A 27,225-nucleotide genomic window follows, 5' to 3' on the forward strand; every position below is an offset into this window, starting at 1 on the left:
GAGTATAACCCTTCAAGCTGGTGGGGGCAGTGTTATGGTTTGGGGCATGTTTTCCTGGTATGATTTGGGCCCTTTAATTCGTGTGGAACAACGTCTGAATAGCACAACATACCTCAGTATCATTGCTGATCAGGTTCATCCTATCATGTTGATGGTGTATCCCCATGGAGATGGCTTCTTCCAACAAGACAATGCGCCATGCCATGGTGCTTGTATTGTGCAGGAGTGGTTTCAAGAACTTGAGGGAGACTTTACCTTGCTTAGGTGCCCCCCACAATCACCAGATCTCAATCCAATTGAGCATTTGTGGGACGAAGTTAAAAGAGCCATCAGGCAGCTGGTTCCACAACCATCAAATCTCACAGAACTGGACAGTGCTATTCATCAGGCATGGTGTCAGATTCCTCGCATCACTTTTCAACATCTCGTGGAGGCAATGCCAAGAAGAATCGCTGCATTATTGAAGGCAAAATGTGGCCCAACGAAGTACTGATGGGATGATCATAATAATCTGGCAACTCAGTGTATATATTTCAGAGAATAATGAAGAGGAGGGAGAATCATCGAGCCTGCAACCCAGGCACATGGACCAGAATCGAGCTGTGGCCTCCTGGTTCATAGGTCAATGCTTAACCACTGAGAAACACTGGCCAGGCCTGACAGGAATGATCTTATTTCACCTATAAGACCCGCACTTTTAAATTTTTTCATTAGAATAATTTTGTTCTTCTAGAAGCCACTATGTTCTATCCCCTAACCCAACCCTATCAAGAATGTGAGTAAATTAATATTTAGTCTAGCTCAACTAGAAAATAGTTTTACTTTGTGTATTAAACATATATTATACAGAAATGTATATATGGCTTGTTATGTTTTTTTTTTTTCAAAAAAGATATATTAATCACAGAAATTTCCAAGACTGTAATGGAACCTGTTTTTTATTAAAATAGTAAGACCTTTTTCAGACTTGTGTCTCCATTAACTAATTTTTAAATGATTTTCAGGGCAGAGTGTGGGTCTTCTTAAAACTTGCAAAGTATTTTGCACACTGTGATCTGTTCTTATTTTTTCTCAAAATTTGAGTATGAAAATTTTCAAACATATCAAACATCTGAAATACTTGCATATTAAATAGCCAGATAACTACCTGTAATTGCTACCATCTTTATGTTTGCTTTATTTCATATATCTTTTCATTCCCATATCCATCCATCCATAAATCCATCTTTCTGATGCATTTTATAAACATGCATATCTTTATCTAGAGTTCACTATTTATTTTCAGACCTTATATTCTTAGAGGCAAAATTCACACTCACACTCAGGGAAATCAACAAATCTTAAGTGTACTGTGTCATGAGCTTTGACAAAATATACTGTGTAACCCCTGAAGATATGAAATAGATGCAAATCCCTATCAAGATATGAAACATATCCACCTGGCCGGTGTGGCTCAATGGTTGAGCATCAACCCATGCACCAGGAGGTCGAGGTTTGATTCCAAGTCAGGGCACATGCCCAGGTTGCATGCTCAATCCCCAGTAGTGGGTGTGCAGGAGACAGCTGATCGATGTTTCTTTCTCATCGGTGTTTGATCTCTCTCCCTTTCCCTCTCCCTTCCTTTCTCTGAAATCAATAAAAACATATTGAAAAATATATATGAAACGTTTCCATCATCCCAGAGAATTCCTGAATGCCCTCCTGAAGTCAGTACCTAAGAAGTGACTCCTGTTCTGATTTTCCCCATAGTTTAGTTTAGCTTTGGACTTAGCTTAATATCTGCTTCCCATTTCTCCACATTCCAGTAATTCATTTTCACACTGAGTTAGAACATTATACCACTTCTGTAGTGAAAATCAAACAAAGAATAGACAAACAAAATAATATAAACTAAAACTAATTGATCTCCCCATTAACCAATGGGACCACCATGACATTCAACATCCATTACAAGTTGGTCCCAAACTTCTTTCAAGCATTGCTTAAGGCATCCCCCATAACCCCCATCAATTCTATAATTACACCAATCTCTGTTTCCTTAAATAGCCCATAAATATTACACTATTATCTTGGGTCATAAACAAGCATTTAATAGATTTAATAGTCATGATTTTGGCTATCTGAATATCCATTGCATAGTAAATTTAAATACAGCTGAATTACAGATTTTTTAAAAATACATTTTTATTGATTTCAGAAAGGAAGGAAGAGGGAAATAGAAACGTCAATGATGAGAGAGAATCATTGATTGGCTGCCTCCTGCATGCCTCCCATTGGGGATTGAGCCCGCAACGTGGGCATGTGCCCTGGCTGGGAATCGAACTGTGACCTGCTGGTTCATAGGTCAATGTTCAACCTCTGAGCCAAACCAGCTGGGCTGAGTGACAGATTTGAATTATAAGTTCTGTAAAATTGATGTGTGGAAGCAAGTACTACAGTAAGTGAATGACCCCATGCATCTGCCTCTCAATGTAATGACATTTGTTATAGGTCAAATATACATTCAGTCTCACCAAGATTTTGAAGGCATCACTTAATTATTTCACTATGTTTTAAAGGGATATTTTAAATTAGAAGGAAACACAACTTACAAGATTCACAACCTTAGGATTTATCCCTCTGATATATAAATACTGTAACCTAGTTACTTCTCTGTGCTGCAAAAAATGGAAAAATAAACTTATATTCTTATTCTAAATATGTTCATTTTTATCATAGCCCTTTATGTTTTTTCTTAATTACCTATTTACATGCTAATTCTTTCTTAGAAATTAAAGATTAGAAAGAATCCCACATACTTGAAATGCTGTAGATTGCTTTTTAGAATGTATAATTCAGCTATTTCTTTCTAAGCAAGATTTAAAAAAGGACTTTTAATTATTATTTTTTTATTGCATAAAGTAATACAAAGGGTATTACATATGTGTCCATTTCCCCCCCCCCCCCCCGTCCTAGACAGTCCCCCAGCCTCCCCTATCCCCCAGTGTTTTATGTCCATTGGTTATGCTTATATGCATGCATACAAGTCCTTTGGTTGATCTCTTACCCCCCTACCTCCTGTCCCCCAACCCTCCCCGGCCTTGTTGGGGTGACATTGGTCAGCATGAACATATAGGTTTCAGGTGTGGGATTCTATGTTACAAGATCTGTATATTGCACTGTGTGTCCATCACCCAAAGTCAAATCTCCTGTTACTATATATTAAGATCTTCTTCTCCCTCCACCCCCTTCCCTCTGGCAACTACCACACTGCTCTATTCATGATTTTCAGGTTTTATATCCCATATATGAGTGAAATCATATGGTTCTTAGCTTTTTTCTGACTAACTTATTTGTTATCATAATGTTCTCAAGGTCCATCTATGTTGTTGCAAATAGTGCTATTTCATAAAAAAGAAATCTTAGAGACCACAATGAATTGGTTATATATAAAAAGTAATATCAATCTAATATCTTAAAAATGTATCATATCTACATAATTATTCATTTTCTTTCATCCGTTTTGACTATTTTTCTCCTTTATACTATTCCATGCACTACATTCACACAAATTCAAGAAAATAAGGAAGGATAGATAATTTTAATCATACTAACAATTTTTGTTAATTTAAGGAATCAAGAAAAGATTGGAAACAGATCTTCAAATATCTTTCTTATCTCTCATGAAATTTCTTCTATTTGAATGACAATATAAATGCCCTGTTTTGAGATATTCATGTAGGAGTTGATAAATGTACACAAAATAAGGGGGACTCATAAAAAATGTAAACTGATTTGTAAAATCATGTCAATACCACTGATAGATAAACCCCCAAAGTAAACTAAACTGTTATAGAAATATTTTTTAAACACTATCAAAAAGAGTTCATGAGATGAACAATATGTGATGTCATATTATATCCACAGATAGTGTTTACATTAAATCAGGAAGGACAAGTTAGAATCTCAGAGGCTCAACACAAGAGTTCATGTCTAACTTATGCCTGAGTCAATGCCGTTTAGCAGGGGATCTGCACGTCACAGTCATTTGGGGACACAGGCTGGTGGAAACTCCAAACTGAAATGTTTCTCTGATCTCTCAAAATGAGAGAGTATAGGAAATCAAGAAGTGTCTTATAAAGATTCCCCTCACAGATACATATCTTCCCCTGGTTTTTAATTGGCTTAAGCAAGTCACATGGCTAAATTCAACTTTAAGGGTATATGGAAGTGCCTCGATGATCACTTCAGTATTCTTGACAGTTGATGATAAACTGGTTTTTGTGAAAGCCTGGAAGTTTTTCTGTTTGCATTTGTATTTAGGACATTTCATTACCACTAAAAACAACGGTGTACACATATGTGTTGGGCGAGTGGGTGGTTTCCTTAATTCTTGCAGTATAGCAAGTAACTTCCATCATTCACAATTTCTTAGCTTTCCATATACTTACTAGCTGAGTGAGAATGGTTAAGCTAATGGTCCATCCCATTAGTTGATCAATAATAATGAATTAGCAGTACCATTGTGCCTCAGAAACCATGGGCTTTTTCCTTGTTGTACCTTCTTTCATCACCATAAGAAAAAAGATGGATCTAATAGATCCACCTTGATGCCTTAAGTTTAACCTTTTTATATATGTAGGTTCAGAGGAAACAGAAGTGCATACTAATAATGTCCAATTAAGGTTTGAAGGTTTCAGAAAAATAAAATAGCTCAGTTGTTTCTGAAATTAGAAGTTCATTCTAGGATAATATGAGCAGAAATCAGCATTTTTTTTTATGCCAGAGCACCACAGCAATTCAGTATGAGGAAGGGAGGGCTGGGAGAGACAAGAACTAGATCATAACATGTCTTGTATGTTATTCTAAGAAGTTTGGATATTATCCCATAAGTGAGATTGCAATAAGAAGAGCATGTTTTAGTGGGTTTTGTGTATCTGGATGGATATGGCCATTAGACATTTGGATATTTCAGTTGAAGCTGTGGGGATAGCTTGCTGCTAGATAAAGGAATTTGAATGTGATCTGCATATAGATGGTGGTGAATAGTGGAGACTGGAAAATATACCCCAGGGAAAATTGTACAGGTGGAGAAAATAGTGGGCAAATGTTGACATCAAAGACTGTTAACTATATTATTACTAGAGGCCCGGCACTTGAAATTCATGCACAGGTATGGTCCCTAGGCCTAGCCTGGGATCAGGACTACCTTCCCCAGCTGCCTGAAGCCAGCCCCGCCCCCCCACTGCCACCCACCCTAGTTACACGTTTGCCATCGGGTGATCAATGCCTGACGGCGGGGGGAAGGGACCAAGAGGTCGGCTATTCCTGCCCACTCACCAGACTGACCCCCGCAGTGGGTGATCATCAGGAGATTGGAGCCTACTGGCCAGGGAAAGGGACCAAGAGGTGGTCAGTGCGCCTCACAGTGACTGGTCCAGTGGTCGTTCTGGTCTTTCTGCTTTTAGGGTCAATTTGCATATTACCCTTTTATTATATAGGATTTTCTATTTGTACCAGTTATGGGAACCTTAGCTAACTCTCACTGTAAAATCCACTGACTACTGTTCTGAAAATTACTGGCAAGGAGTAGTACAAAGTGCTATAAAAACCATAATGGTGGGGATAATAACAAAGGGTGAGCTACTTAAGCTTGTCAAAAAATAAAAGAAGAAAGGGAAAGGCTAGCCAGCAGCTTGTTTATCAGACTCAAGATGTGCCAGGTACAGTTCTAAATTATATATATTATAGTTCTAAATTATATATATTACATATCTTCATTTAGTTCTCACAAAAAAATGGGAACAGAAAATGGTTAAGTAACTTGCCAAGCTAGTAAGAGTTAAAACAAGGATTTATTTTTAAAAGCAGAATTGTTTTGACCCAGGTTGTCTGGCTCCATAATCTCTGCTCTCAACCACCATTATCTCTCTCTGCTTAAACTGATTCCAATATATGCAACCCTATGTTCATTGCAGCACTATTTATAATAGGCAAGATTTGGAAACAGCCCAAGTGTCCATCAGTAGATGAGTGTATAAAAGAGTGTGGTACATTTACGCAATGGAATACCACTAAGCCATAAAAGAGAAGAAAAGCATAGATGGACCTAGAGAGTATTATGCTAAGTGAAATAAGTGACTCACAGAAATACAAATACCATATGATTTCATTTACATGTGGACTCTAATGAAAAAAAATAAACAAACACAATAGAAACAGACTCATAGATACAGAGAACAGACTGACATCTGTCAAAGGGAAGGGGTGTTGGGAGGCTGGGTGAAATAGGTGAAGGGATTAAGCAAAAAACCCCACACAAACTCATAGACAGTGTGGTGATTACCAGAGGCAAAGAGGGGTGGGGGCAAGTAGAAGAGGGTAAATGGGGGATAAATGGTGATAGGAGGAGACTAGGCTCTGGGTGGTATGTACATAATACAATATACCAGCGGTTCTCAACCTGTGGGTCGCGACCCCTTTGGCGGTCGAACACCCTTTCACAAGGGTCTCCTAAGACCATCCCTCATATCAGATATTTACATTATGATTCATAACAGTAGCAACATCACAGTTATGAAGTAGCAACGAAAATAACTTTATGGTTGGGTCACAACATGAGGAACTGTATTTAAAGGGCCAGAAGGTTGAGAACCACTGCAATATACAGATGATGCATTATAGAATTGTACTCTTAAAACCTATATAATTTTATTTACCAATGTAACTCCAACAAATTCAATAAAAATATTTTAAAAACTAGTCCCATTGTTTTCAGAATTTAGCTCACGAGATCGTGGTGATATTTTCAGCTATACTCTTTCCAGCCTTGTAGAGAAGCATCTAATATACTACATTTTCTTGCTTCAGTTTGTACTTTAGTAGGTTCTGACTTTTAATAACTGTTATAGTGCTATTAACCATAACAAATGGAATGTTAAGCATTCTTATTTATTAAATTAACTATTATTTATTGGGAAAGCAGAGGCCATTTAAACTATCTTTAAAGTGAAAAATCTGTAAAGAAAGTGGAAATGTTAAGATGACTTAGAGTCAAGATATTCTATGATAAAGTTATCCAGTTATTTATTCTTTCTGACATCAGTTTCCTCATCTGAAAAATCGTGTCTATTTTATAGAATAGTTGTGGGCATCAAAGCTGGTGTTCATAGAACATCTAATAATATTCGCAAACAAATTTCTCAATGTTTTGTATACTTCATTTAAAACTCTATATGAAAGTACAACTCAAATGAAAATTACATTCCAAATATAATGACTCCTATAAGGAAGAGAAACATTATTGTATGGCTATTAGTAGAACATCAAATTGTCTTACCTTCATTCATTTCACAAAATTTAATTTCATGTAAAATTTAAAACTTAGAATAATGATATATTAGTGTCAGGTTTAGAGTACTTTGAAATCATTAGTTTGAGTATTCTAAAATTATACATCTAATTTGCACCACCTCAAAGTCAACTCATAAACCTCTTTCACACACCCAAGTTTGAGGTAGAGCTAATATGACTTTAAAATAACATTTTAGTCATAAGTAAAGGGAGGAGAAATTTTTCTCAAAAATATCCCATTAAAATAAGGAAGAACAGTATCCGTGAAATGAAAATCTGTTCACATAATATAGTCTGCTATCATGTATAATTAAAAACTCATTTGGGCTTTAGAAGTCTAGAAAAATATTCCCATTCAGACATAAGCTGCATATAAAGAACTGGGGAAGATGAAATAGAGGGCTTTGTTTTTTCTAATCATGTATAATGTCTGCATATGCATGTTAGCATTTTTGAATTGCATTAATATTGAAATCTTAATTTGAGTCAACTGAGAAAACATTCATCGAACATTTACTCTATGTGTAGCACTATGTTCGGTTCTGATATAGAAGAGAAATTGTTCCTACCAGCAGGCAAATCACAGCCTTGTGGGGGACAGCCAATCAGAAAATCAGTAGCAAGAAAAAATTACTATAAGTGCCTTATTCTTGTTGAAGTGATTTGGAAAAGCTTAATAAATGAAATTATTTTTACCTGGATTTGCACATTTTCAATGGGAAGGGAAAGGTACATAGCAGCATGATCATGAATAATAGCAGCAAGGAAGAAAAAAAATCCGAGCATATAGGTAAAAACAGTAAACTATTTTAGGCAATTAAAATGTTTAGAGAGTATTTATTTATTCATAATGTATATTTATAACAACTATTGTATCAGAATATACAAAATATAGCACTTAAAATAGTTTCACAAAATGATAATTTTTATTTAGCAAAATTATTTTAATGGTTGTACGAAGTGTTGATTTGGTACTATATGGAAAATGAGGGGAGAAAACCTGGGGGAAACTAATACTTTCTAATAGAGCACTTTTTAAATTCAATTTTGTCCTCTCTTCATATTCTGGTTGTGTGTATTTGGCAGGAGCATGACTTAACATGGGTGCGGGTGTGTGATGAGAAAAATTTTAAACTTGTGTGATCATATCATACTTTTGCAAATTTTATATATATCATAAAATTTTGGTTGCCAATTAGAAACTATTTTTAAAAACCACCTGTTCAGGATGTTAATATAAAATTGAGAATTGCTTACATAACTTTTTAGAAATAGGTTATGACATGCAATAGCCACTGGTGCATAAGAAGATGGTAGGAAAATAATGAAAACTTTCTAGAATATAGGATTTGGGCAGTATGTATCTTAGGGCTTTAGGCATTGTTGCTGCTTAGAGACAACTACTGTCTGTAATGTGTTTATAGGCTACATCTTACCATGTCATTCTCTTCCTCCTCCTCCTTCCTTTACTTTCTCCCTCTGAGAGTTATGTATCAGATGGCTCCCTAGAACTCTAACGCATGTACTTTTCCCACACCCTCAAACCCACCTCTTGGAGATGGCCTGTATTAAGAAGCATTTTGTTGATCAGTGATCATGGAATCATAAGATATCATTCTGAAAACGTGATTACTTGAGGATTTCTTGTCCAAAACATAAGATAGTTAGGAAGAACTAAAATGAACTAAGTAGATGAATTACTAGTCTTATAAGATTGGAAGGCACTATCATAAGAGTAATCTAGAAGCAAAAGCACTGTACTAAGCACTTTAAATATATTGTTTAATTTAACATGCAAAATATAGGCATGTAAAAAATATACAGACTCACATGTATCCAAACCACACCAAAGATGTCGCTTTTGATAATACACATGTATTATATCATCTTTATGAATAAACAATTGGAAAATAGCAAAACTATTTGGCTTGGAAAACTGAGTTCTTCTAAATGTGGGTGTCGAGTATACGCCAACTCCACTAATACCATTGGAATATCCAAATGCAAGCTTCTGGATGTGAGCATATTAATAAAAATCATCTTTCTGCAAAATAGCTCAGTATTATAAAGTTGTACTCCTGAAATTTATATAATGTATTAACCAATGTTACCCTGATAAATTTAAAAAGAAGATATAAGCAAATAAATAAACCTAAAGAAAAATAAATTAACTAATCAATTTAAATGGCTCAACTATTAGTTTACAACAATGTATGTTCGTATACAAAACTATTTTTACCATTATATTTTATCTAAGCTACTGAACCAAGTTTAGCATTCACAAATTGTCTTCATCCTTCTAACTGTGACAGATCATGTCTGTTGTCTTTTAGTTGTTTCATTGACATTCCATACTATAGTGTGTAATGCAGGAGTTGGAACTCTGGAAACTACATTTTCCAAACCCACTTGATAATTGTTGGGTAATCATTCTCTCTGGGTCTCTCACATTTCTACTTGAAAACAAGGCATTAGCTGCCCTATTTTACAGATTCTCATTACAAGGACATTTATATAGCAAAAGGCCATGAAAGGCTAAAGCTACTCTAAGAGGAATTTGCATCCTTGTAAAAATAACTTTAATACAGAGCTGATTGTATAGTGCAGTTAGAGAAATTTTAATTAGTGAAATTATAAAGTAAAATGTAATAATATACATCTTCAACAGTATTTTAATAGAGATTTCAACTAGCTATTGTATTCCAGCTAAATTAAACTTCCTTTGTTCTTTTTATATTAAAATTTTATGTCTACTTTTATGCATGGTGTTCAAAGCTTAATTTGACAAAGCTGTATTTTATTTAGCAGTAAATTGAAGCAAAAAGAATATGAAGAAAGGAGCATAAGACCTAGGTTATGTTCTGCCTTTTTTTACATTCTAATAAAATGTCTAATCAAAATTACCTAGATATGTTTGATGTCTACTTCCCATAAAATTAGCAACAAAAAATCTACCCTAATTTACCTCACATCATTGTGGTATAGACTAAATGAAATAAAGTAAGTGACACACTTCCCATATTATACATTTCTTTATAAAAAATAGTTGTTGCTCAGCCAGTGTGGCTCAGTTGGTTGAGCATCATCCCATGCACCAGAAAGTTGCTGGTTCCATTCCTGATTGGGACACATGGCCATGTTGCAGGTTCGATCCACACTAGAGGGCATACATGAGGCAACTGATCAATGTTTCTCTCTCACTGATGTTTATATCTCTCTCCCTCTCCTTCCTCTCTCTGAAGTCAATAAAAAAAACATTTAATTTTTTAAATTGCTAATTTATGTATATTTTTATTATAAAAGGAATTGATGCAGCTTACCATCTTTGACCCCCATGTACTTCCAACACTAGCAATTACAAGCCCATAGAAATGTTGGATGAAATGTATTAAAAAGGCAAATATTTTTATATTTTAAGTCAATATAAAAAAAGATCTACTTCCAAAGTATCAGCAAAGAGTAAGGAACAAATATATAATAATAAGAGAGTGATATTATCCCATGAAGGTTTAAATAATTAATTTTTGAACCTGAAGGTAAAACTCTAAAATAAATTTTTTCATAACAGCAAGATCTTGGATACATACAACAATATGAATGAAACTTAAAAATATTATGCTAATTGAAAACATGACTCAAAGGGTATATATTGGGCTCCTGGTTACAGTTAGGATGGTATAGACTCACTTCACCCTGTTCCTCCCTAATAATTAAACTAAAAACCCTGGACAAATTATAACAGATGTAACAGACGATCATAAGAGTACTCTGAAAGGTAGCATGAAGTGGGCAGACTGGCTAGGGAATCTCAGGTCTTGAGAAATTATGTGACATCGGGTTCTCTATTTTTTTTCTTTTCGTTTCTCTCTCTTTCTTTTTTAAGTATTCTATGTACTCTTAGTGGGTGGTGGATTAATCTCTAATTTGGAACACCAAACAGATACATACCCTGAAAAGCCCAAAGAAAAGCCAATTATTCAGCCAAAACACACAGAAAGGGAAAGCCAGAGTAACAAACACTTTTAGCAAATAGCCAGACACCAACAAATACCGTGCATGTCCCCCAACCTTACCCTGTTGGGTCAGTCCTGGGCAGATCCTTGTGCAACCCACATGTGAAACTGATCCTGCATTCCTGGATTGGAAAAATCAACATAGTTAAAATGGATGTATTACCCAAAGCAATATACAGATTTAATGTGATACCCTTCAAAATCCCAATGTTGGTTTTTAAAGAAATAAAACAAGAAATTATCAGATTTGTATGGAACCACAAAAGACCCCAAATAGCCAAAGCAACCCTGAGAACAAAGGAAAGAATCTGGAGGTATCACATTACCTGACTTCAAATTATACCACAGAGCTATGATAATCAAAACAGCATGGTTTTGGCAGAGAAACAGAAACACAGATCAGTGGTACAAAACAGAGAGCCCAGATATAAAAGCACATGTATATGGGCAGATAATTTTTGAGAAAGGAACCAGAAACACACAATGGATTAAAGATAGTCTCTTCAATAAATGGTGCTGGGAAAACCAGAAAGCCACATGCAAAAGAATGAAACTGGATTACAGTGTGTCCCCATATACAAACATTAATTCAAAATGGATCAAAGCCCTAAATATAAGACCTGAAACAATAAGTTACACAGAAGAAAACATAGGTACCAAACTTATGTACCTTGTTTGTAGAGAACATTTTATGAAACTGACCCAAGACAAGGGAAGTAAAGGCAAAAATAAATGAATGGGACTATATCAAACCAAAAAGCTTCTGCACAGGAAAAGAGACTGACAACAAAAAAAAAGAAGCAGCCAACCAGATGCGAGATATTTGCAAACAGTGGCTCTGACAAAGTTTTAATTTCCAAAACATATAAAGAACTCATAAAACTCAACACCAAGCAAACAAACAACCCAATCAAAAAGTGGGCAGAGACCTGAAAATACATGTCTCCCAAGAAGACATGCGAACAGTCAATAGATATATGCAAAGATGTTCAACCTCACTGGCAATTAGGGAAATGAAAATAAAAACCACCTCACACCTGTTAGAGTGGCCATTATCAACAAGACAAGTAATAACAAGTGTTGAAGAGGTTGTGGAGAATAGGGGATCCTCATTCACTGCTGGTTAGAATGTAGACTGGTATAACTACTATGGAAAATGGTCTGGTGATTCCTGAAAAAATTAAGAATAGAGCTACCATATGACCCAGCAATCCCTCTCCTTGGTATATACCAAAAACAAAACAAAACAAAAAAACCCAACAACATTAAAACATGCATTCACAAAGGTCTATGCACCCCTATGTTCACTGCAGCATTATTCAAGATGGCCAAGACATGGAAATAACCAAAGTGTCCTGCGATAGAGAACTGGATAAAGATGTGGTACATATACACAATGGAGTACTACTCAGCCATAAGAAAGGATGAAATACTGCCATTTGCAGCAATATGCATGGATCTTGAGAATATTATGCTAAATGAAATAAGTCAGTCAGAAAAAGCTAAGAACTATATGAGTTCACTCATTAGTGGGGTATAAAACTGAAACTCTTGAACACAAATAGCAGTGTGGTGATTGTCAAAGGGAAGGGGTTGGGGGGACGGGGAGGAGGGTTTGGTGATAAAAGAAAATTTTACTTTGGGTGGTAGGCACATGGTGCAATATACAGATCTTGTAACATAGAAACCCACACCTGAAACTTATATGTTCATGTTGACCAACATCACCCTAATAAATTTAATAAATAAATATTTTTTAAAAATCATTTCAATAATATTGTAAATATATTTTAAAACAGTGTGAATCTTAAGTATCTCACGAAAAAGAAAAAAATATTTTGGTAATCATTTTACAATGTATGCATATATCAAAAAGTCATGTACACCTTAAATATATATAATTTTTATTTGTCAATTATACCTTAATAAAACTAGAAGTAAATAAAAAATAAAATAAAGAAAGGCAGAAAATATCTAAAAGTTTAAAATACAAATAAATTTCAAGGGCAGCAAATAGAAAACAGTATAAATATGGCAGCTATTAATCCAAATATATCAATCATCACTTTTAACATCAACACCATAATTTTACCAATTAAAAGACAGTGTCTTTTATAAGACCCTGGCATATGTTGTCTACAAGAAACCTACTTAAAATATACAGAAACATATGGATTAAAAGTAAAGGAATGAAGAAGGTTATACCTTGCTAACACCAATTAAAAGGAAGTGGCATTAGCTATATTAATTTCACAGACAGGAAAGTTCAGATCAAGAAAATTTATCAGGGATAAACAGGGGCATCTACACTAATAAAAGAGAAAAATAGTAATTGGCGTACGAGCTACCCTTTTCATTGGCTAATCAGGACTATATGCAAATTAACTGCCAACTAAGATTGGCAGTTAACTGCCAACAAGATTGGCAGTTAACTGCCAACTAAGATTGGCAGTTAACTGCCAACTAAGATTGGCAGTTAACTGCCAACTAAGATTGGCAGTTAACTGCCAACTAAGATTGGCAGTTAACTGCCAACTAAGATTGGCAGTTAACTGCCAACTAAGATTGGCAGTTAACTGCCAACAAGATTGGCAGTTAACTGCCAACAAGATGGCGGCTAATTTGCATATGTAGGCACAATGCAGGGAGGCGAAAGGGAAAGCAGGAAGAAGCCCCCTGCCACTGACAGTGATTGGAAACCCAGCGGGGAGCTAAGAGCTGGGGGGCAGGGCAAAGGCGGCCCTAGGGCCGCCTTTGCCCTGCCCCCCAGCCATGATCGGAGAATCAGGCGCCTTTGCCGCCCTGGCCAGTGATAGCAGGAAGTAGGGGTGGAGCCAGCGATGGGAGCTGGGCACGGTCGAAGCTGGCAGTCCCGGGAGCTAGGGGTCCCTTGCCTGGGCCTAAAGCAAAGCCCACGATCGTGGGGCCGCTGCAGCTGCGGGTCCCCGCTGCCCGGGCCGGACGCCTCAGCCAGAGGCGTCAGGCCTGGGCAAGGGGGCCGATCAGGCGATTGGAGGGTGATGGGGGTCAACGCCTGAGGGCTCCCAGTATGTGAGAGGGGGCACGCTGGGCTGAGGGACACTCCCCCACACACACACCCAGTGCATGAATTTCGTGCACCGGGCCCCTAGTTATATGATAAAAGGGTAAATCATCCAATAACACATATTGATCCTTAATGTGTATACACCTAACACAGTATCAAAATATGTGAGGATAAGGCTGATATAACTGCAAGAGAAATAGATGAATCCACTATTATAGTTGGAGACTTTATCACACCTCTATCAAATATGGACAGATCCAGGAGGCAGAAAATCAGTAAGGACATAGTTGAACCCAACAGCATCATTGATCAACTGTATATAACTGACACTTATAAACTATTTCCAACAACAACAAAATACACATCTTCTCAAACATACATAGAACATTCTGAGCTACAAAACACACAGTAACACATTTAAAAGAATAAAAATCCCAAGTTTCTATTCTCAGACCACAGAGAAATTAAACAAGAAATCAGTAAAAGAAAAATATCTGGAAGTCATACAAAATATGTTATTTGACCATAATGAAATCTAACTACCAATCAGTAACATGAAAACAATAGAAAAATCTCTAAACACTCAGTAATTAATAAATATATGTTTAAATACTCTATGGTCAAATAAGCAGCTCGAATGTAAATTTTGAAAATTACATGGAAATAAATGAAATGAAAATACAACACATCAGAATATGTGAGACAGAGCTACACTAGTGCTGAGAGGGAAATTTTTAGTAAGGAGTGCTTACATTGAAAAAGAGAAATGTCTCAAGTCAATATGTAAGTTGCACTGCTAAAAACAAGAAAATAGAAGAGCAAAATCATTCCAAAGTGAGCAGAAGAGAATGATAAAAGAAAAGCAGGAAAAAAATGAAATTGAAAATAAAGAAAGAAAACATTTTAAAAAGAAAAAGTTGTGTCTTTGAAAAAAATCAATAAAAATGGGTAAACCCATATAGCAAGACTGACAAAGACAAAAAAAAATAGACGATGCAAATTACTAATATCAGAAATGAAAGAAGGGCCCTACATGGTTTGGCTCAGTGGATAGAGTGTCAGCCTGAGGACTGAAGGGTCCCGGGTTTGATTTTGGTCAAGAACACATTCCTGGGTTAGGGGTTCGCCCCCAAGTAGGGGGCATGCAGGAGGCGGCCAAATAATGATTCTCTCCCATCACTGTTGTTTCTATATATCTCTCTCCCTTTCCCTTCCTCTCTGAAATTAATAAAAATATATTTTAAAAAAAGAAAGAGAGGCTATCACTATAAAGGAATGATACAGTGATCTTTACACAGATTTGACAATTTAGAAGAAATGGATCAATTCCTCGAAAACCGCAAACACCAAAAACAATCAAGTTGAAACAGATCATCTGAATAGTTTTAAAACTATTGAAGAAATTGAATTCATAATTTTACAAGATGTCAAAAAAATCCAGGCCCAGCCCAGCTGTTATGGCTCAGTGGTTGAGCATCAACCCATGAACCGGAAAATCATGGGTTTGATTCCTGGTCAGGTCACAAGCCGGGGTTGCAGGGTCGACCACCATTAGGGGGAGTGAAGGAAGCAGTTGATCAATGACTGTCTCTCATCATTGATGTTTCTATCTCTCACTCCCTCTCCTTTCCTCTCTCTGAAATCAATTTTTAAAAAATTAAAAAAATATCCAGGTCCAGATGGTTTCATTGGTAATCTACCAAGTTGTCAAAAAATTAACACCAATTTTACAATTTTTTTCACAAAATAGAAAAGAAAGGAATGTTTCTCAACTCATGTTATAAGACCAGTAGTATCCTGATATCAAAACCAAAGACAGTTCAATAAGAGAAAACTACAGCCCAACTTGCATGGCTCAGTAGTTGAGCGTTGGCCTATGAACCAGGAAGTTATGGTTCAATTCTGGTCAGGGCACATGCCTGGGTTGCAGGCTCACCCCCACTGCAGCAGATCAATGATTCTCTCTCATCATTGGTCTCTCTCTCTCTCTCTCTCTCTCTCTCTCTCTCTCTCTCTCTCCTTCCTCACTGAAATAAATAAAAATATATTTTTAAAAAAGAAAGCTACAGAGCAATCTCTCACATGAGCATAGATGCAAAAATTCTGAACAGCAAATTTTTTGCAGTGATGCCTAAAATTAATTATACAGCATGACAAAATGAGATTCATTCCAGGTATGTAAAGCTGGTTCAATATTTAAAAATCAATCAGTAGCTCTAGCCGGTTTAGCTCAGTGGATAAAGCGTCGGCCTGCAGACTCAAGGGTCCCAGGTTCAATTCCGGTCAAAGGCATGTACCTGGGTTGCGGGCACATCCCCAATAGGGAGTGTGCAGGAGGCAGCTGATCGATGTTTCTCTCTCATTGATGTTTCTAGCTCTCTATCCCTCTCCTTTCCTCTTTATAAAAAATCAATAAAAAATATTTTTAAAAAATCAATCAGTACAAACCACAATATAACCAGAATAAAGAAGAAAAAAATATGATCATAGCAACTGATATGGAAAAGACATTTGGAAAAAACCCAACAATCATTCATGATTTAAAAAAAATCACATCAAGTTATCCACAGAGTCTATTTACCACAATTTGGTAAAGAGCATCTTTTTCTTGAATTTATTAGGGTGACATTGGTTAACAAAATTATATAGATTTCAGATGCACAATTCTACAACACATCATCTGTACACTGCATTATGTGTTTACCACCCCAAGTCAAGTCTCCATCCATCACCATTTATCCCCCCTATACCCTCTTCTACCTCTTAACATCATATTTAATGGAGAAAGATTGAATGTTTTCACTCTGTCAGAAACAAGGCAAGCTAGTCTGATCCCACCACTCCTATTAAACATTATACTAGAAATTCTTGCCATTATGTCAAAAAATAAATAATATACACACATATTGTAAAGAAGAATTAAAATTATCCCAATTTGCAGAAGATACTATTGTCTGTCAAAACTTACAAGCAATCTACTAAAAATCGTTCTAAAAGTAATAAGTGATTTCAGTAAGGTTGTAGGATACATGATCAAACACAAAAAAACAATCACATTTCTATATACTAAATATGAAAATGTGAAAATTGAAATAAAGAATTCCCCAAATTTTAGAAATATGTCAAATTAAAGACACAAGATCAATAGAGCCAAAGCAGATTAGATTAAAACAGACATTCATGGGTGTACATCATACTTAAACTGCTAAGAGCCAACAAATTAAAAAACAACAACATTAAAAATGCCAGAGAAATAAAGATGAATTGCCTACCTGGGAATGATGATATAAATGCCTGCATTCTCAGGAGTATTTATCCATGGAGACATGGAGAAAATGGGGCAGCATCTTCCCAATGCTGAAAGCAAAAAATATAGCTGTCAACTAAGAATTCTATGTTCATCAAAATTATCCTTCCAAACTGAGAATGAAATAAAACACAATCAAATCTAAGATCACGTGTCACTAGACAAACTATAATGCAGGTAATACTAAAGCAAAGTCTTTAAGCTGAAGAGAAAAGACATCTCATGGAAATGAAAAGCGAGGTATATTGCAGAGAGAAAATATGTGGATAAATATGACTTTTTTTTCTATTTGGAAATGTATCTCTATGAAGCAAAATGGTAAATATTGTATATACAAAATACATGACAAAAATATATTTGTTATGTTAGAAATATAACAAAGAAAGGAAATGAATTTAAGGAAATAAAGTGTTGGGAGGATACATTCAAATTGAGTGGTTCTATCATAACTCTAAATAGACCAGAATAAGATAAAGATTTATATGCCAATCCCTAGAGCAGCAATTAAACATGGCATATAGGTAGTAATCTCATTACCATGGCTGTATAATGAATTCTTCCTAAATTTATCTTTTATAATATACTCATTATTTACTGTGTTTGTTTCCCACTGGATTGTACCTCATTAATACCACCATCACATGGCTTATACCTGACACACATTGGAAATTGAAGAACAATTTATTGAATCAATGAAATATTTAAATTGAAATACATTATGTGAACTGATAAGAAAAAATGCAATCCTGGGAAGATCATGTGTCTTCACAAAAACAGTTTGTCTTATGGGCATAGAAAGTGTATTAATTTTCAATAAAATAAAAAAAAATACAGATCCAAAAGTATTTCAATAACTAGTGATTGCAGAGACGAAACTTCCACTCATGGCATATCAGCAGTCTATTTAGCCCAACTATCCTGCTGAGAAACATTAAGAAAGCTGGAAGATAGTAAAGATACTATTTGAAGGCATCAGGACCCAAGGAAGCAAGCATTTAAAGAGGTGGAATCTCAGAAGAGAAGCCTAAGTGGTGAAATACACCTGAATTTGCTACTTCGTTGCTCTTGAAGTGTTTTGCTGATTCCAACGATGAGACTCAGGATCCAAGATACTAAACAGGAAGCTGTAGCTAAGCAACGGAACAGGATTCCAGGCGTCTCAACCAACGCAGGGCCACAAGTTGTACCTAACTGTGCACCAAGGGAGAGAGACTCTGAAAAACAAACCAGGGGTTCGGTAGGCACCCCCAGGTGGCTATGCCCTAATGGCTATCTGAACCTAAAATAGAAAACACAAAACCTGGGATCCGGTTTCCAGAAAAACTCAATCACTGAGTGTGATGAGATGAACTATCCCCACCTTAATTGCCTCTCAAAAGCAAATGCTCACTGAAGAAAAGATCAAACCACTCAGCAACTTCAATGACCTCTAGTATTTCATATAGAAAATCCAGCACGTGATCAAAAATAACCACACGCAAAACGTAGGGGGAAGCACAACCCCTAACTTTTTGCGTGTGGTTATTTTTTTTTTTAAATCACATTCTGGATTCTCTGGGGTGAGGACAAGTGCCGGGGGTGGGGGATGGGGGGTGGGGGGTGGGGGTAAGGGAGGCCAAGGGGAAGGCCAATGGAGACAAAAAAAGGAGACATATGTACTACTATTTGTAATACCGTAAACAATAAAATAAAAAAATATTAAAAAATCAAGGGGAAAAAAAGTAAGGTTGGATGGTCCCACCTCAGAGCCAGCTGTCAGCTGCCTGTAACCTCACACCTGAGAACCCCTGTCTCCGGCCACCCTGGGAGGGGGGGGGTCCCTCAGGGACATTTCAAGGTCCCCACCGCCACTCACGGCTGCTGACTCAGCTTTCCGTTGCCCTCGTCCACCACAGTGGGAATCACCGGTCGGTCCCTGGAGAAGCCACCGCCTTCGCCCGCCCCACAGCCTGTCCCACAGCCCTTGCCATGAGGCTCTGTTGATCTACTTGGTTGGGGGAGGGAGGGTTTGGGGGGGCACCCCTGGAAAACCTGTTACCTATGCCTCCACCCATGCTTCCTACGCCTCCAGGGGCGGTGCTGGGCCCCATCTCCCAAGTGCGCCAGAATTACCATGCCAACTGCGAGGCCTCCATCAACAACCAGATTAACTTGGAACTCTACGCCTCCTACGTGTACACGCCCATTGCCTTCTATTTCGACCACCAGGACGAGGCCCTGCAGCACTTGGCTACCTTCTTCCTGTGGCAGTGGAGGGAGGGAGTGGGAGCAGGATGAGGCTGCAGAATCAGGGAGGGGGGCGGATCCGCCTGCGAGATATCAGGAGGCCTGACCGCAACCAGTGGGAGAGCGGCCTGAGAGCCATGAAAAGCGCCTTGCACGTGGAGAGGATGGTGAACCAGAGTCTGCTCCATCTGCACCAGCTGGCCACGGGCAAGAAGGACACCCACCTGTGCAATTTCCTGAGGGACCACTACCTGAGCCAGGAGGTGAAGTTCATCTACAGATTGGGAGCCAGTGTCACCCAGCTGTGCAAGCTGGGAGCCCCGACATCCAGCCTGGCAGAGTACGTCTTTCACAGGCTCACCCTGGGTGCCAGCAAGGAGAACTGAGCCTGGACTGCCTTCCTGAGAGCCATGGGGTGACTTCCCCTGGCCACCCTGCCCAGCATGCCTATTGCCATATTGCCCTTGCAAAACGGGCACTTCAGTTTTCATGTTGAAGTTTTAATATTTCTTCAAATAAAGTGATTGGTTCTTAAATAAAATAAAAATAAGTAAGTGGGAAGGAAAACAACACCTATTTCATCACGGGGGTGGGGGTGGGAATTCATTTCCTTCATTCACTGAGGATATTGGAACAGACAGAACTAAGACTTGATTACAACCAGTCAATTTAGAGCAACAGTGAGATACCTATTAGATGGGCAACAATGAAAAATATTGACCATAGCAAATGATGGCATGAGATAGAGCAAATGTGACTCTCGTATAATGATGGTAGGGAGTATAACAGTATATTCACACCACATAACACTTTGGCATATTCTAAAATAACTGAAATGTACAACTATCACATAATCCATACATTCTGTTCCTTGAAGTTTTTATAAGAAAAAAGTGAAATGATACCTCTCTACAAAAACTTCTACAACAATGTCCATATATGGAAGCGGTTCTCAACCTGTGGTTCGCGACCCCTTTGGCTGTCGAACGACCTTTTCACAGGGGTCGCCTAAGACCATCCTGCATGTCAGATATTTACATTAGGATTCATAACAGTAGCAACATTACAGTTATGAAGTAGCAATGAAAATAATTTTATGGTTGGGTCACAACATGAGGAACTGTATTTAAAGGGTCAGAAGGTTGAGAACCACTGATATGGGGAAGGGTGAAGGGCTTGTGAAGGATCACACAGAAGAAATGGGAGTTTCATAAGGAAACTTGGTAGGGGAGGAATGAATATTTATATTGCAGTGATGGTTTCATGAATACATATTTTGAAAAATATGCTGTTAACGATAGTGTTGTGAAATTTATTTTAAATTGGTTATACCTCAATGAGCTTATTCAAAATGTGCAGCATGTGTCAAATGTGTGTCTTCAAGAAAATTTGGAGCATTTTATAGATATTAACAAGATCATTCTAAAATTGAATGAACAGAGAATGGATCTACAACACCTAACAACATTTTGAAATAGTAGAATAAAGATGGAGGAATCTCTCTACCAATTTCAAGATGTATTATATAGCTACAATATTCAAGATCCTGTGGTATTACTAGAGAGAGAGACACATAGATCAATGAAACAGAAAGGGAACCTAGAAATGTCCCATACAGCATGGCCAATTTATTTTTTATAAAGCTTCAAAAGCTATTCAATTGAAAAATAATAGTCTTTTCCCAAACTGTGCTAAAGTAATTGGCTATCCATAGGCCAAATATTGAGCCTCAGTGTAAACTTCACATATCATACAAAAAAAATCAACACAAATGTATCACAAATCTAGTTGTAAAACAAAATCTGTAAAACTTATATAAAAGAAATAGGATATGAACATTCAGGTCTTAGGACTGAACAAAGAGTCAATAGATTTGACACCAAATGTACAATCTATACAAAGGAAAATTAATAAGTTAGACTTCATCAAATTTGAAAACTTTTGCTATACTAACAGTTTTATCTGTCTTAATCAATTGGAACAGCAAGCTACATACTGTGAGAATTTGTTTATAAGTCATAAGCTGACAAAGGGGTATTTATAACATATACAGAACTCTCATAACAAAAAGTTTTTAGACCTAATAGAAAACGGTCAAAAGAAATGAAGAAAAATTCCACCAAAGGTATATATTTACAGCAAATAATCACGTAAAAATGGTTTAACAGCTTAGAATGGCTAAATACCATAACATACTGGCAATGATACAAACTAATACATTGCTTGTTGTAATGTCAAATACAGCCACTCTGAAAAAGTTAGGCAGTCTCTATAAAAACCAAACATGCAAATAGCATATGACACAGTAATTATACTTTGAAATATTTATCCCAGAGAAATGAAGACCCATGTTCACAAGAAAACATGTACTGAAATGTTTATCACAGCTTTTTCTGTAAAAGCCAAAAACTGGAAACACCCAGGTGTTTTTAAAAAAGTGATTTACACAAATGGAATACTGCTTGGCCATGAAAAAGAAGGAAATCTTACAGTTTGTGACAGCATTATGCTATGTGAAATAAGCCAGAGAAAGACAAGTGCCATATGATTTCACTCATATGTGGAATCTAATTAACAAAAGGAACTAACAAGCAAAAGTAGAGAAAGACTCATAGAGAGCAGGCTGACAGCTGTTGGGGAAAAGGGGGCTGGATGAAGGGTGGGGTGAAGGGATTGAGCAAAAGAGGAAAAAAAGGGAGGAAAAACTCATAGATATGGACAACATGTGGTGATTGGCAAGGAGAGGGGGGATGAGAAGAGGTGGAGGAAGGTATAGGGGTGATAAATGGTAATGAATGGATACTTGACTTGGAGTGGTGAACACACAATACAGTGTACAGATGAGGTGTTGTAGAATTGTGCACCTGAAGCCTATGTAATTTTGTTAACCAGTATCACCCCCAATAATTCAATAAAAAGGAAAAAATGTGAATGATTACACCCATACCATGGAATTCTCCTCAGTAATAAAAAAACAAAACAAAACATTTGTATTCAACAACCTTGATGATACTCCAGATAATAATTCTAACTGATAAAAGCCAACCCAAAGGTCAATAAGTAATGATTACCTTCACTTCCTGGTCTGCATGGCTCAGTGGTTGAGTGTCGACCTATGAACCAGGAGGTCACAGTTCAATTCTCCGTCATGGAACATCCCCAGATGTGGGCCTCATATTTAAAAAAGAATGATTCCACTTGTAAAATATTCATTGAATAAAAAAAGTTACAGACATGAAGAACAGATTAGGAGTTGCTAGAAGTCAGGGATAAGCCAAGGGGCAAGGAGGACTTGTCTATAAAAGGGAAACACTAAGGATTCTTGTGGTGATTGAAACGTTTTGTATCTTGACTAGTATAAATGTTAATATCTTGGTTGAGATACTGTACTATAGTTTTGTAAGATGTTAAAATTAGGGGAAAGTGGGTACAGGGTATCCAGAATATCTGTATTATTTCTTAATAACTGCAAATGAATATACAATTACCAAGAATAGAAATTAAATTTTGTTTATAGTTTTTTTATTATTGCTTAAAGTATTACAAAGGGAATTACATATGTGTCCTTTTTTTCCCCCACCCTTGACAATCCCCTGGCCTCCCCTACCCCCCAGTGTCTCTGCCTCAAACAGATTGTTTATAGTTTTGATATAAAACAAATTGATTGGAATGGGAGAATAAAAACACCTATTACATAACACTTGTTTCAAAAAATAGTCTTGGAGAAGACACCTGCTTCTTGTAACAGTCAAATAGCATAAACATCCTGCTGAGAAAAACTGGGAAAGCTGGAAATATATGAAAGACATCTCTTCAAGGTATCAAACTCAAGGAAGCAAGCATGGAAAGGACAGAATATCTCAGGAAGAAGAGAGACCCTGGTAGTGAGATCCAAATTTGGTAACATGTTTCCCCACAAAGTATTTGCCAACTCAAAAGAGGTTATTGAACACTGGAGATGCTAAGCCTAAACTTGAGGCCGAGGAGCTAAGCACCTGAGCAGCACTCTCAGCATCGCAAGGGACACAAATTGAGCTCAGGACCCAGCCAGGCAGAAGGCTAATGAAACAAAACAAACCTTGTGGGTTATTTTGGCATCCCTGAGGGGCTCTACCCTAAATATCTACATGAACCAGAAATAGAAAACGCCTCCAATAAGACTGGAGACCCAGTTTTAAAAGTTGGTTTCAAGGTGAAAAAGAACTTCCCCCAGGTAACTGCCTCTGAATAGTGAAAGAAACGGTCCCTGGAAGAAGAAAAATGCCACCCAGAGCCTACAATTTCCTCTGTAGAAGTTCATACAGAAAATCCAACATGCACTAAAAGTAACCATACATGCAAAAGTATAAAAGGATTAACATTAGGCCTTTGATCTGTTTTCTCCATTTACTGGGGATACCTGGGACAAAAAGAACTAAGACTTGGTTACACATGTGCAATTCAGACAATGGGATACCACTGCACACCATGAGAAGGACTACCGTTAAAAATACTGAACATAACAAGTGCTAGCAAGAATGCAGAGTGGAGGAGACACAATGCTGGTAGGATGTAAAGTGGTATAATCATGGTGCAAATATTTGTCACATTATAAAATAACTTAGAGATACCCTAATCATGTGATCCAGCAACCCACTCTTTGAAGTTTATTCTTGGAAAATGAAAGTATCTGACTATATGAACATTTATATCATTAAAGTGTGTACAGAAACAAATATATACGTAAATATGTATTTACATAAATGATTTTTTATATATATGTGCACACAAGTGACATTTTAATTTGCTTTATTTTTGTTAGCAATATATCATGGATATATCATCTATAACTACATAAGATCTACCTGATTGGTTGTATAGTTACATAATATCCATGGAATGAACACAATATAATTTATTTAAAATAGCTCTTTTGCCAATGTTATAACCAGAAGTTTATGCTTAATTTTGAGTAGCTGTGTTGGATACAGTCCTAAAAGTCAAATTAGTTTTTTTAAAGAGTTTGTAAAATAAGAATTTGCTAAAAATGCCAAATTAATTTCCAAAAGATCAGTACCATTTTAAAATTTCTTGATAATCTGGTATCAAGATAAAGAGAATCTTGTTATTTATTTAATTTGCACCAACTATTAAGCATATTTATTATAATTGTTGAAGATTTATGCTTATGCTGTATAAATTGTTGTATTTTACTATTCCATTGATTAGTTTATTATTTTATAATTATTTGGAATAACAAAAATTTTATATATTAAAACTAGATAGATGTATATACTCATGTTACTTTCTCTTATGTTTTATATATTGCCTGTTACTGAATCAACTCCATAATATACTTACATAATAGTTTCAGATATAGACTGTGATTTGCCAAAGCAAGTATTTTGCTGTAGGTAATACAAGTGTCACTTTATTCTTTATAAAGGATTTTAATTTCTTCTATTTTTTTCTCAACAGCAAGTGAGCAATTATAAAAACAATTTTGATATTTTACTTGGAAATGCACTTAAATTATTTTACTTTGTATACAATTTGTAGATATGTATTCAATAAGAAATAAAAATTAAATATTTTTCCTATAGATTCTCTTTTGCTTCTGCTATGTTTTTTTTTGCTATTGTCAACCACATAAGTAATATTTTTAATTAGATACATTGAATAATTTGGACTTACAATATTGGCATTGAAATATTTGAGGCATTTTATTATTTAACTATATATTAGGCACTTATAAGAAATATAACAATATCAGTGAAGAAAACAATTGTATACCAACTGAAAACATGTGAAAAATAAAGATATATTACCTATCTGAGAAAAACATGATTTATAAGATGGCTGGCTTCTCAGCAGAATCCATGGAGAACCAGAGAAAATGGAGAAGAATCTTCCCAGTGCTGAAAGAAAATATAAAACTGTCAACCCAGAATTCTACATCCATCAAAATTCTGCTTCCAAACTGAGAGTTAAATAAGACACAGCCACATAAACAAACCTGAGACAATTTTATGCTTGACTAACTGTAAATAACATTGCTACCAACATGTGGTAGACACAGAATCACGGGAATGAAGGAAGAGTCTGGGCTGCAGTCCAAGATGGCATCCTCCATTGGTAGCAGTTGGTAATGGCAGCTGATTGGAACTTCAGCCTGGGAATTTACATAGCAACCAAACTGCTGCATTCTATTGATTATAAGAGAGTCATTAAGGGTAGCCTAGAAGCCCTGGTTGGTTTGGCACAGTGGGTAGAACACTGGTGTGCAGACTGAAAGGTCCCAAGTTCAATTCCTGTCAAGGGTGTGCAGGAAGCAACCAGTCAATGTTTGTTTGTTTTCTCTCATATCATTGATGTTTCTATCTCTCCCTCTCCCTTCCTCTCTGAAATAAATAAAAATATATTTTAAAGAAAAGGTTGGCCCAGGGGCCATAAACTCCATCTCTTAAAACAAGGGAGTGTCAAAAATGTGTGGCATGTTTTTAAATCACCACAGATAAAAACCCAAGAGAAGAATTTATATTGAATAACAAAAATTATTTAATAAACACAAAAGTAGGCACAAAAAGAAAAGAGAAATAGAAAGAGATGGAAAAATAAAAAAATAAAGGTCAAGATAGACAACTATATATCAATCTATATTAATAGAAGTATTATTTTTAAGTCTAAATATTCCAGTTAAAAGGCAAAGTTTTTCAGACACACAAAAAAAGTCCCAAGTATACACTGTTTATATGAGGGAAAATTTAAATTGAAAGATAATGTAAGGTTGAAAGTAATAGCATAGAGAAATAATGTATCATTAATAATGTATCATATATTAAAATTAAAAAGTAAATTGAGCATAAGAAAACTGGGATAGGTAAATTAATGCCAAACACATTAAACATCCAGGGAAAAATTACAAAGAAGGATATTTCATTACGATTTTAAAAATTCATCAAGAAATTAATACATTATTTACATGAGAAATGTCATTATAGAATCTAAAAACAGACAAACTATAAGCAATTTTATTCCAATAAATTTGAAATTACATGAAATATCTAACCCAACTTAACCAAAAATAAAATGGGAAACCTGTATGCTCCTATGCTTATTAAATAAGGTGAACCTGCAATGAAAAATCTATTTATATACAAACCCTGGGTGTAACCCCATCACTACTGAGGCTCAGCCAACTGGAAGGAAGTCAGTCCTGCAGGGGTTGCCTTAGCAATGGCTGCACCCTCCCAGAGCTGTTTTCCCCGAGGGCAAGGTTTGAGGCAGGAACCCGCCCTTGAAGTGTGGAGGCATATCTTTAT

The 27,225-nt window shown here is 36.3% G+C and overlaps 1 protein-coding gene across 1 annotated transcript; it reads left to right on the plus strand.

Moving 5' to 3' along the window:
• Positions 1–19,971: 19,971 nt before the first annotated feature.
• On the plus strand, positions 19,972–20,310 carry LOC308511518 (ferritin heavy chain-like; the record flags this gene model as incomplete). Its single annotated transcript, XM_081081546.1, has 1 exon — positions 19,972–20,310. The coding sequence occupies one exon, from the start codon at positions 19,972–19,974 to the stop codon at positions 20,308–20,310; it is 339 nt and encodes a 112-aa protein (XP_080937672.1).
• Positions 20,311–27,225: the final 6,915 nt, after the last annotated feature.

The sequence above is a fragment of the Myotis nattereri genome (assembly GCF_964212035.1).
Source record: "Myotis nattereri genome assembly, chromosome: X".
Taxonomy (NCBI): Eukaryota; Metazoa; Chordata; class Mammalia; order Chiroptera; family Vespertilionidae; genus Myotis; species Myotis nattereri.